Here is a 13,539-nt window from a genome sequence, read left to right as displayed (position 1 = left end):
CTTTGAATGACACACTGGATCAAATGGACTTATCAGGTATATTCAGAACATTTCATCCTAAAGTAGCAGAATATATAGTCTTTTCAAGTGCACATGGGACATTCTCCAGAATAGAACATATGCTGGGTCACAAATAAGCCCCCAACAAGAACAAAATGATGGTGATCATATCATGCATATTTTCATACCACAACACTATGAAACATGAAGTCAACCACAAGAAAAAAATTGGAAAGACCAGAAATACATGGAGGCTAAAGAACATCCTACAAAATAATGACTGGGTCAACCACAAAATTAAAGAAGAAATAAAAAAATATACATGAAAATGAAAACAAAATGGTCCACAACATTTGGGATGCAGCAAAAGCAGTCATAAGAGGAAAGTACACAGCAATACCAGCCTACCTCAAGAAACAAGAAAAATCTCAAATATGCAATCTAACTTTACACCTTAAGCAGACAGAAAAAGAACCACAAATGAAGTCTAAAGCCAGAAGAAGAAAGGAAATAATAAAGACTAGAGCAGAAATAAATGATATAGAAAGAACATAACAACAACAACAACAAAACAAACAGTAGAACAGACAAATGAAACCATAAGCTGGTACTACAAAAAATTTTTAAAAATTGATAAACCCCTAGCCAGACTTGTCAAAAACAAAAGATAAAGGACCCAAATAAATAAAACCATGAATGAAAGAGGAGAGATTATAACCAACACTGCAGAAATACAAACAATTATAAGAGAATATTAAGAAAAATTAAATGCCAACCGATTGGGCAACCGGAAAGAAATGGATAAATTCCTAGAAACATATAAATAATAAGACATCTAGGAATATAACCAAAGAGGCAAAAGACCTGTACTCTGAAAACTATACAACACTTATTAAAGAAATTGAAGAAGAGACAAAGAAAGGGAAAAACATTCCATGCTCATAGATTGGAAGAACAAATATTGTTAAAAATGTCTATACTACCAAAAGCGATATACACATTCTTTTTTTTTTTAAGATTTTATGTATTTATTCATGAGAGACATGGACAGAGAGAGGCAGAGATCCAAGCAGAGGGAAAAGCAGGCCCCACACAGGAAGCCTGATATGGGACTTGATCCCAGGACCCCGGGATCACACCCTGAGCCAAAGCAGATGCTCAACTGCTGAGCCACCCAGGCATCCCTGATCTACACATTCAATATAACTCTTATCAAAATAACACCAGCATTTCTCACAGAGCTAAAACAAAGAATCCTAAAATTTGTATAGAATGACAAAAGACCCTGACTAGCCAACGCAATCTTGAAAAAGAAAAGCAAAGCACGAGGCATCACAATCCCAGATTTCAAGCTATATTATGAAGCTGTAATCACCAAGACACCATGATACTGGCACAAAACAGACACATAGGTCAATAGAACAGAATAGAGAACCCAAAAATGGACCCACAATTTTATAGTCAATTAATCTTCGACAAAGAGGGAAAGAATATCCAAAGGAAAAAGAAATAGTTTCTTCAATAAATGCTGCTGGGAAAATTTTACAGCAACCAGCAGAAGAATGAAACTAGACCACTTACACCATACACAAAAATAAATTTAAAATGAATGAAAGACCTAAATGTGAGATAAGAAACCATCAAAATTCTAGAGAAGAACATAGGCAGTAATCTCTTTGACATTGCCCATAGCAACCTCTCACTAGATATATCTCCAGAGGCAAGGGAAATAAAGCAAAAATGAACCATTGGAAATTTATCAAGATGAAAGGCTTTTGCACATCAAAGAAAACAATCACAAAAAGCAACCTCTAGGATGGAAGAAGATATTTGTAAATTATACATCTGATAAAGTGTTAGTATCCAGTATATATAAAGAACTTACAAAGTCAACACCTAAAATACAAATAACTGAGATAAGAAACTGGCAGAAGATAGCAATAGACATTTTCCTATGTCCACTGGGACATACATAAGGCTAACAAACATACAAAAAAGATACTCAACATCACTCATCATCAGGGAAATACAATCAAAACAAAATGAGATATCACCTCACACCTGCCAGAATGGCTAAAATTAATAACATAGGAAATAACAGATATTGGTGAGAATATGGAGAAAGGGGACCCTCTTACACTGTTGGTGGAAATGCAAACCAGTTCAATCAATATGGAAAACAATATGGAGTTTCCTCAAAAAAGTTAAAAATAGAGCTATCCTATGATGCAGCATTGCACCACTAGGTATTTACCCAAAGGATACAAAAATACTGATTTAAAGTCATTCATGGACCTTAGTGTTTATGCTAGTGCATTTTTGCTTTATTTCCCCTTGCCTTTGGAGATATATCTAGTGAGAAGTTGCTATGGGCAATGTCAAAGAAATTACTGCCTATGTTCTTCTCTAGGATTTTGATGGTTTCCTATCTTACATTTAGGTCTTACATTCATTTTGAATTTATTTTTATGTATGGTGTAAGTGGTCTAGGGTCTAGGGTCATGCACCCTGTTGCATTATTTACAACAGCCAAATTACAGAAGGTGCCCAAATGTCCATAAACTGATGAATGGATAAAAAAATACTTGGTATATAGAGACAAAGGAATATTACTTAGCCATCAAAAAGAATGAAATATTGCCATTTGCAATGACATGGAGAGCTAGAGACTATTATGCTAAGCCTAATAAGTAAGTCAGAGAAAGACAAATACCATAGGATTTCATTCATGTGGAATTTAAGAAACAAAACAGATGAACATGAGAGAAGAAAAAGAGAGACAAACCATAAAACAGACTTCTTAACTACAGAGAACAAACTGAGGGTTGCTAGAGGGTAGATAGGTGGGGTGGGGGATGGATTAAATGTGTGATGGGCACTGATTGTGATGAGTACTGGATGTTGTATGTAAGTGATGGATCACTGAATTCTACGCACAAAATTAATATTACACTGTATGTAAACTAACTGGAATTTAAATAAAAACTTGAAACTAAAAGAATGTAGATAAGGGCTTTTGAGAATGTCTTCCTCCTCTTTGCTATTCATTCATTATTTCCTCAGGGAAGCCTTTATGAACTCCAACTAGGTCAGTACCCCACTGATAAACTCCAGAAAAAGTGCTCTTCTTCTTTAGTACTTGACACAGACATCATTGACTTTATTTTGGTATATTTCATTAATACTGTTTCCTCACTAATCTGTAAGCTCCAGAAATGCAAAGACCATATTAATATTGCTTGTTTTATCCCCCAGTGCCTAGAACAGTGTCCAGCACATAGTAGGTATTCAGTAAAGAGTTGTAGAATTAATGTATAAGGTAAAGAAAGAATGAATGAATGAACTGAATGATTTTAAACTAGGCCTTTGGCTAAGTTTCACCTTCCTTTCAATAACAGAAAATGCAGGTAGGACCTCCAATTTTGATAAGGGCATTACTTACTAAAGCTCACCAGAGAATACTAGCTCTATGCAATGGCAAAGCAAAGAAAATATTGAATAATTATTTAAATTTAAAATATACTTAGCTATCATGCATATTGTGTTTTGCCTGGAGGTCCACATTGTGAGATTTTCATAAAGAAAAATGAAGAAATGAATATAATAAACTGACACAGAGGCATGAACTCTGCACATTTAGCAGGCTATAGCAGGACCTAAAGTGAGTACAGAGAGGTGGGGGATACGTCTATAGGTTTACACTTGAAATAAAGTTGGAGACAGCCTTGAAGTCCACAAATATGGCTTTTTTAAAGATCTTATTTATTATTTGAGAGAGAGAGAAAAAGATAGCATGCAGGGTGCAAAGACACAGGGAGAAGCAGGCTCCCTGATGAGCAGGAGCCCAATGCAGAGATGTAACCAAGAGCATGGCTTGAGTCCAGGACCCTGGGATCATGACCTGAGCCACAAGCAGATACTTAACCAACTAAGCCACCCAAGCACCCCTCACAAATCTGCGTTTTAATCAGAACTTGCTGACAAGGAGAAGGACAGAGCACAAAGGATTTTTAATGCAAAATTTGCACTCATTACAGCCAGGCTTTAGAAAGCTGATTCTAGGAGCAAAGAAAGGCTAAAAATCACAGAGAGGAATATCTGCTATGAAATTACTATTATAGCTCATATGAGAAGCAATTAGGGCCTGAAATAAGGTAGTAGCCAAGACAAAGCAAGAGAAAGAGGTTTGATTATTCTTCTGAATGCTGGAGTCATTAACTGCAATGCTGATTAAGGAGGCAGAAGATGTTTAAAGAGTTTGGTAATGAATTCAGTCTCATTACTAAACCTCAAGGTTGTCTGTCTGAAAGAAGTCTAGCCTGCACCTAGAAATGAGAGCCAGAGCCCTGAAGAGGATTTAACCAGAATATGAAGATGAAGAAGTCATGGGAGTGGATGAGTTGGTCAGGGAAGGTAGTACAGAAAGCAAGAAAGGAGAAATTAAGGAGAAAATATTCAGGAAAACTTACATTTAGAAGTGAGAGGAAGAGAAGGACATAACATGGTTGTCAGAGAAACAGGAGTATTGACACAGAAGCCAGGCATAGGGGTGTTTCAAGAAGCCAGAGACACTGTTAAATGCTACACAGAAGCAGAAAAGAAAAGGATGAGTAATGCCATCAGGTTTGTGATTAGAAATCTGCTGAACTGATTTCTTGGAAGGTGTGGTAGGCTGAATAATGGCCCTTTCAAATTCCAGATGTGATTAAATTAAGAATTTTGAAGTGAGATTACCCTAGGTTATGTGGGTGGACCCTAAATGTATCACAAGTATCTTTAGAGAAGGGATGCAGAAGGAGAGTTAATAGAGAAGAGCAAAAATGATTTGATGACAGCAGCAGAGAGAGAGATGTGAAGATGCTACACTATGGGCTTTGAAGACAGAGGAAGAGTCCACGAGCCAAAGAATACAGATGGCTACTAGCTGCTGAAAAGGCAAATACAGTTCTAGAGGCTGGAAAAAGCAATGAAACAGATTTTTCTCCTAAAGTCTCCAGAGAGAATAAGGTCCTGCCAACACCTTGGTTTCAGCCCAGTGAACCTGATTTTGGAACACCATCTTCAAGATCTGTAAGAGAAGACATTTGTGTTGTTTTAAGCCACCAAGTATGTGGTGATTTGTTATAGTAGCCATAGGAAACTAAGATAGAAGTAAAGGCAAAAACAATATTTAAATGCTTGGAAAGAGTAAAATATGAAGAAGTAAAGGTAGATAGTAGATATCATGATCTCAAAAGGGTTGGCAGTTAAAGAAATGAGAGAGTTGAGACAACTTAAAGAGAAATCAGATTTAAAAGAACTAGTGTGTGTAATGTTTTAGATTCTGGGATATTGGTGTGTTTATATTCATAGGCTTAAAAGAAACGATCAATGGAAAGAAAAACCGAGCGATGAGAGAATGGTTGATGGTGCAAGTCTTAGGGGAAAGGTGGGGAAATGGTAAGGGACTAGACCAGGGAAAAAGTAGGGGACCTTGTGAGTTAGGAACACAAAACACCTATACATCATCTACTTTAGCACTCATTAGTATAAGTTCAAGGATTGTAAAAAAATTTTTAAGATTTTATTTATTTATTTATTTGAGAGAGAGCACACAAGCAGGGTTGGGGAGGGGAGATAGAGAGAGAAGCAGACTCCCTGTTGAGCTGGGAGCCTGATGCAGGACTCGATCACAGGACCCCTGAAATCATGACCTGAGCCAAAGGCAGATGCTTAACTGACGGAGCCACCCAGGCACCCCGGATTGTAAATTGTGTTTTGGAAAGATCCACATCAGTAGTTGCTGCCTAGGAGAAAATAAAAGACAATACCAGGAGATATAATTTAGCTTTAGGGATCAGAGAAGACAAATAAATACTATTTAAACTAAAGGATGGAAAGAAGTTAGTGAAGTGAAGAGAAGAGCTTTTCAAAGACAGTGAACAGCCTGTGTAAGGGCCTGATAATGAAAAGAACTTGGCATGTTCAAGAACTTGAACAATAACCAGTGGGTCTGTAGCATAGTCAGCAAAAACAGAAATGACATGATGCCAGGCTGGAGGGATGTGCATGGGTATCACAAGATAACACTGGTGGACACAGACACACCATCAGACACAAGTGAAGCAGCTCCTTGAGAAGTTAACTTTGATCCCTTCTCAGACGGTCTTCTTTCCTCCACTCAGTTGTTATGGCTATTTGCTGGCCTCTGGCCTGAAGTGGCTACATAGAAGTAAACAATCCACCACCCAACAGATGTCAACCTAACCGGAGTGAATAAAGGTAGAATGGGGAAGACTGGTGGAAAGATCAGGCCTGGAAAATGAATATAAGTTCAGTTTTTGATACATTAGTGTGAGATGACTCTAATGTAAGACATCTAAGTGAAAACTTTAAGTTGGCATTTGGATTTGAAGTTTAGAAAAGAAGTTTGGGCTAAAATTATGAATCTGGGCATCATGGCAATCAACAAACAATAAGAACCAACTCCGGGTAATGTGAATAGAAAAGAAATTTATTGAAAAGATATTAGATAGCTCATGGAATTTCCAAAGAGTTTGGAAAAAAACACACCAAGAAAATAAACAAAAATCCCAAAATGCTGGTCAGCCAAGATCAGTAAAAATCATGCCGTTGTTCCTCTACTGAGGCCTTGGCAGCTGCCACTGCTGGCTCCGGATGCTGAATATGGCTACTGGCACCACAGTTCAGACTGTTCTCAGGATATACACTTGGAAGCTTGCTTTCCCATCCAGATAAACTCTCTACTGTCCTTGCTTCTTTGAGTCACTGACCTCTAATTCAAATCCAGGCATTAGCAGCTGATTTGCCAAGCCCACCTTCTCATACTCCCATTGTGAATAGTAGGGATAAAATCAAGTACCAGGAATATTTATTTTGGGTGGAGGGAAGGAGGATGTTGATAGGAATGGATAAGATCACTTACAGAGCAAGTGAGAAAGAAAAGAAGGAAAGGAAAAGATAGGGACAAAACAGGATAGAAAGGAATGTGTACAGAAAGGAAAGAATGGAGGAGGAATCCTGGCAAAGGGAAGCCTAGGACCGTGGTTTGAGACTCTCCAGCATTGAGTTTTGCCTGAATTACGATTGTCAAGGCCTATTCTGTGATAATATATTCCATGTCAAATCTAAATAGCATTTTAACTTGAAAATAAGTCAGAAATAAGATGATATCCCTAATTTGGGAGTACACACTTGATTCTAACACATTATTCTCGAAGTGAATTCTAAGAATCACAATATAAATCTGACTCCTCAAGATAGCATTTTCCACATGGCCTTGCCCACTCTAAAGCCAACTATAATTATGTATGTTCATATGGCTTTTAAACTGTTCAACAATGACAACTGCACAAAGAAAAGAACTGATAGAAAATTAATTAAAATAGCATATGTATTGTCTGGATGTACTTCAGTATTCTTAAGTGACCTATAACTCTTTTAGTAATTATCTACAGATCTTCAAAATGGGTGAGACTTTAATCAAAAGCAAATAAAAATGCATGCTACATCTTTTGTGCTAGGAATAAAATAGAGTCTAATTCTTTATGAAAAAAAATAATGTGGACATTATAATGAAAGAGATAATGGCCAAAAAAAAGTGTAGGTGGTAGAAAGATGGAGCTTCCCTCCCTGCCAAACTAATATATTTTCCCCAGACATTCTCACCATTAGAAAAACATTGCATTTACATTTCTTTTCTTTAGAAAAAAAAAAATGTCTCATTCCTTTAGATTCCCTTATTCCCACTCAAGTATTTAGAATGCTTGATCCCAAACACAGTAGAAATGAAGTTTTCAAAAATGACTTATGATCTTTTTAGCCATTTCTTGATGCTAAAGCAATGGTTTTCCAAGTAAATACCATGGAGTCCCAGGTTTTCACAGACATGTTTTAGGAGCCATCACAGAAGATAAAGGGGAAACCCATTAGGTATGGCTCAGGATTCCTAGTACCACTCTGATTTTATATTTCCTACATAAGTTCTATGCTGTTAAAAGTGTAAATGCTGCTCTAGAGGAATACAATTCATCACCAGCCATTATATATACCACTGCTATAAACAGTAGAATTTTCTAAAAAGATCACTGTAAGTATCCATTTTCAGTCCTCAGATTTGGAGGATGCTAATACCTCTAAGAACCAAAATACTACTAAAGAGGAAGGAGGTCTTGGCTTCCAACACATACCTCAAAGTTTGGCCCACCAAGATCTGGACGTCCAAATGATCTTCAGATCTAGGGCTACCAGATTAACAAAGAAAATATGCCCAATTAAATTTGAATTTCAGAAAAACAACAGATTGTGAGTGTATACATACTTACCATAGTATATCTCATGTAATATTTGGAGCATATATAATAAAAATTTTTTCATTGTTTATCTAAAATCCAAATTTATCTAGGTATCCAATACCTTATCTGGCAACCCTACCCAAGTCAGACTCGAGCATGTAGATCTGCTCGATCTGCTATAAATGGCAAAAATCACCATAAGTTTATATTTTATATTCCAGAAAGCTCTACCAGGAGTGGGGGCTACAGATCAACCTGGATGGTATGTATCAAGTTTAGCACAGTAAGCTCTTCCTGAAGATTCCCTGTTACCCATTTTGCTTCTAGACTTTCTGATTTAGCCATTCTCTCATCCTAGTTACTGACTTAAATCTTACTAATTTTTGTAACCATTCTCTAGGTCCCTCATTTCTTAGGGATACCAGGTGCCAACCGGACCAGGAGCAGATGTTCAAATGGATTCTTAAGTCCTTTCACCTCTTAATGGTTATTGTATAAATAAGACTTCTCAACTCCATGAACCAGAGTTCCTAATCTTCAAAGCTTGGGACCACTTAAGAACCACAAGATTCCATCACTACCCCAGACCCTGAGACTATTCCTACCTATACTCAAGTAATTATTAAAAACCCCAAAAGAAGCTTATCACAATTGCCTCAAGGCTGGTCACTCTCTAATCTTGTACCCTTCTCAAATATCACCTTCTCAGTGAGGACTTCCCTAACCACACAAAAGTTGCGTACATATTTCGTCCATGGCACTCTATCTCCTTCTCTGTTGTGGGTTTTTTTCCCCCCCTAATGCACTATTTAGAAAATGCCAAATATTTCACAAGTTCATCTTGTTTAATTTCTGTCTCTCCACTAAAGGTCAGCTCTACAAAGGTAGTCACTTTGCCTATTTTCTTTAGTAAAGCAGTATCTGGTACAGGATAGACATCCAAAAATATATTTTGGGGGGATGCCTGGGTTACTCAGTGGTTGAGCATTTGCCTTTGGCTCAGGGCGTGGTCCCAGAGTCCCAGTATCAAGTCTCACATCGGGCTCCCTGCATGGAGCCTGCTTTTCCCTCTGCATATGTCTCTGCCTCTCTCTCTCTCTCTCTTTCTCTCTCATGAATAAATAAACAAAATCTTTAAAAAAAACCAAAAATATATTTTTGGAATATCATACCCTTTTTCTAGTAGCTAGATTACTAGAACTTAATATCTTGTTATTCTGTCCTAGGTCTGTCCCTTGATTTCTTGCCCAATACCTCTAGAAGTCTAACACCAGAGTTCTAACTTACTTTGCCAGCCAAAGAATTTCCAAAAGTGTGCATCCTAGCCTAGTCCTCAAAACGACACAGCCACCTTACTGGTATTTGCCATCAAAGCTTCTTGACCTGAATGTCCTATCTGCTTGGACCTCCCTCTAAAGTCAAAGTCCAGATTCACCTGTTCATTTTTTTTTCCTTTTAATGTACCCCTTATAAAAGAGGGGTACACAGCCTCCTTGTCATCTTAAGATCAAAGGGGCAGCCTAGCAATGAGGAAACCATCTTCATTCCCACATGATGATGTAATACCATCTCCCAATTCTCTAACCTCTCAGGGCTCTTCTCTGTGTACACATATCAGTAACTTATCTTCCATGTCAGGATTTAGTGAAGTAAGCAAACTTTTAGAACTTCACATGATTCACTACTTTTCATACCAGAGGAATAAATGGACTTTAAAACATAGACATCCTGAAAGAACACTATATTGCATTTACATTTTTAGGGGCAGTTAATGTTGTGCCCAAGATTGCGAATCCGAGAAACCACCAAGGAGCCGACACAAATGCAAACACACGAGGGTTTATTTACAAGCTCGAGCTTGGGTCCAAGTGTACCCGACACAGCGGAGCAGGGACTTGGACCCCAAGGTGGGTTTCAGCTTAGTTTTTTATAGGCTGGTCTAGGGGATTTTCAGAAGGGGTAGAGGAATTTCTCAAGTTCTGTTTACATTTTGATATGGGGCTTTCAAGGGCATTGAGCTCTGTTCTTATTCTAATAGGGGCTTCCTGCCCTTGGCTTGGGCTCTGTTCTTATTCTAATATGGGGCTTTCTAGGATGTTAAGCTGTAAACTGTCTTCTTCCTGTAACTGAAGTAATGTAAATTTCAGCTCTTATTCACAGGGGCCTAAGATGGCTGTACTTGTGCTAATGCTAAACTTTAGGTGGGATGCCTTAATTTTTCTTGGCTTCCACAGTACTGTCCTAAAAACCTAGAGATAATTACCATAAGTTAGTGTGATTTTGTGATTTATAATTAGAAATATATATTTGGTTTTTGTCCCTGTTTCTAGCACTTAGCTTCTAAAACACTTGGAATTTTTAAGTGTGGAGACTGATAAAGGTATGTTTTGTCATGTTAATGAGGTGACTTTCGGAATGCCCATAGGTCACCTAAAGATGGGAGCTGGTTGCCTGGGGAATCAAGCCTGCCATCTGAAAGTTGGAACTTTCAGCCTTCCCCTCTAACCCCCGTGATCTCTAGGGAGAACAGAGGTCTGGAGATTGAGTTGACAGCCAACAGCCAACAATTTAGCCTATCATGCCTATGTAATGAAGCCTCTATAAAAATCTAAAAGGGCAGCATTTGAAGAGCTCCAGGCTGGTGAACACATGGAGATTTTGGGAGAGTGGTACACTCAAAGAGCATGGAAGTTTCTCACCCTTTCCCCATACATTGCCTTATGCTTCTCTTCCATCTGGTTGTCCCTGGGTTATATTCTTTTATAATTAATCTAATGCTCTAGTAAGTAAAATGTTTCTCTGAGTTGTGAGCCACTCTGACAAATTAATCAAACTCCAGGAAGAGGTGACTGGCTATATATAGCCAGTCAAGTCAGAAATATAGCTGACAACCTGGTCTTGCAACTGGCAAGACCTCTAAATTGGGGGAGGGGGGAGCAGTGGAGGGAGAACAGTTTTGTGAAAATGACCCCTCAACCTGTGAAATCTGATGCTGTCTTGAATAGATAGTGTCAGAATTGACTTGACTTACAGCACACTCGCATGTGTCCAAAGAACTGGTGGATGTGTGGTGAAATACACCCCCATCCCCCTCACATTGTAAATTAGGGTCACAAACACTCTTTAGATGAATATAAGCAAAAATTATTATAGTTTATTTTATCTGACTTTCTCATCTTCCTGCATCTCTTATTTCTCAGGACCAACTTATATTGAGTAATAGTACCTCCCTTGTTATATCTGTGTATTTATACACATACTACTTGTATAGTAGTAAGCAAAAAAGAAAAATCTTATGTATGGGTTTTCATGAGGTCCTTCAGTATCAGAAAGATCTGTGGCTATGAGATTAAAGGGTCATTTTGTAAAAGGACCTGTATGTACTAAAATAAAACAAAATATATTCAAGAACATCTATATTGAGACTATCTAGAACATGTAGTAAGAAACATGTTCTTAATCTCCAGAGTTGTGATATACAAATGTGGGCAGCAATTTTTCCCAGATTATTAGTACTTATGGTACCTAGTTCAATCAGGTTCAACAATCAATCTTGGGATGCCTTAGTGGCTCAGCGGTTGAGCATCTGCCTTCGGCTCAGGTCGTATTCCTGGAGTCCCAGGATCAAGTCCCACATTAGGCTCCCTGCATGGAGGTCTGCTTCTCCTTCTGCCTATGTCTCTGCCACTCTCTTTCTGTGTCTCTCATGAATAAATAAATAAAATCTTAAAAGAAAAAAAAATCAATCTCAAATTACCCAAAGGCATAAATTGCAGAGAAACTAGAGTGTAAATTTCATGAAAATAAAATTTTGTCAAATTTTGTAGTCAGTCAACAAATACTTACAAAGGAGAAGAATAGTAGTGCTCCTGGAAAATGGGCATATTTTGGTAGTTTCATGTTTCAAGAGCTTGAAAATTTGGAGACTTTCTTAAACATTCCCAAGAAAAAATCTTTGAGTGTGACTTGTGATGCACAGGGCAAGCTTTTGGCTCCACACAATCATTCCCTCATGTGTATTACTTAGTTTTCATAATTGTCAAGGCAACTTATACATTACTATAAAATTAATTTTGATTAATGTAGAAATACTGAGAAGTAAGGTTTTGTCTGAGCTTTTCTGCTTTCTTATTACTTCTACCAAACTATATAAAACTAAATAGGAGAAATGAAAAGGAAAATAGGGACATATTTTCAATATCAAAATGAAAACAATTGAATATCTAGGAGACAAGATCTATTCTTCCTAAGATTTACCTAAATCATTGACAGTGGAAATTGATATTTAATCATCATTGGCTTTATTTTTTTAAAGATTTCATTTATTTGACAGAGAGAGAGACACACACACACACACAAGCAGGAGGACTGGCAGGCAGAGAGAGAAACAGGCTGCCCACTGAGCAGGGAGCCTGATATGGGGCTCCATCCCAGGACCCTGGGATCATGATCTGAGAGCCAAAGGCAGCCGCTCAACCAACTGAGCTACCCAGGCACACCCATCACTGGCTTTATTTTTTTTTTTTAAGATTTTATTTTTTATTCATGAGACATGCACAGAGAGAGGCAGAGACATAGGCAAAGAGAGAGGCAGGCTCTCTGCAAGGATCCTGATGTGGGGCTTGATCCCAAGAACACAGGATCATGACCTGAGCCAAAGGCAGATGCTCAACCACTGAACCACCCAGGCACACACAAACCCCCATCACTGGCTTTAAATATACATTTGATTCCATTTAAACAACAGGAAAATAAATATAATAGGACATGTCAATAGTTAAGGGATATACAATCATAAATATAATACTAAAACTGTCCCAGAATGCCTGAATTTATGGCCCAGAATTCAGTATAAGGGAGTTGACCACCAATTCCTTGGGGGGCTAACAACTAAAAGTATATAACAGTCATTACAGTATATAACAGTCATTACAGAACAGTTCCTCAGTTTTATTCTTCAACACAACATTGTAGCAGGGTGCAATATTTTTTTAAAAAGCATTTTAGCAGCATCCTAAAAATAAAGTGAATTCTATCATCTATCATGTTTTATGGTCACCTTGCAACTTGTTAAGGAAAAAATATTTTATAGGGAATATAGGTTTAAGAACCAAAATTATAAAAGTATCTGCATTTACTCACCAATTCTCTTTGTAACTAAAATTTCTACATAAAACAAAATTTAAGTTTAAAATTAGGGCACATACGACCCATTGCCTATTTTTTTATATATATTTGCTGATTT

The 13,539-nt window shown here is 37.6% G+C and overlaps 1 protein-coding gene across 2 annotated transcripts in view; it reads left to right on the top strand.

Annotated features, from left to right (window-relative positions):
• LOC144315518 (uncharacterized) overlaps positions 1 to 11,111 on the top strand; it is a 35,288-nt gene extending 24,177 nt beyond the window's left edge. The window contains exons 3-5 of one of the 2 annotated variants that reach the window (XR_013381234.1): positions 8,516 to 8,556; positions 10,057 to 10,201; positions 10,720 to 11,111. Coding sequence is in view for 1 of the 2 variants with exons in the window: in XM_077900192.1 (XP_077756318.1) it covers positions 8,516 to 8,556; positions 10,057 to 10,201; positions 10,720 to 10,799 (266 nt within the window). In the remaining variant the exon portion in view is untranslated. The remainder of the gene's footprint in view (positions 1 to 8,515; positions 8,557 to 10,056; positions 10,202 to 10,719) is intronic. The other variant, XM_077900192.1, reaches the window with a different exon arrangement.
• Positions 11,112 to 13,539: the final 2,428 nt, after the last annotated feature.

Source organism: Canis aureus, chromosome 6 (genome assembly GCF_053574225.1).
Source record: "Canis aureus isolate CA01 chromosome 6, VMU_Caureus_v.1.0, whole genome shotgun sequence".
Taxonomy (NCBI): domain Eukaryota; kingdom Metazoa; phylum Chordata; class Mammalia; order Carnivora; family Canidae; genus Canis; species Canis aureus.
Note: the sequence above shows the minus strand (reverse complement) of the source record. Positions and strands in the feature narration are given on the sequence as shown.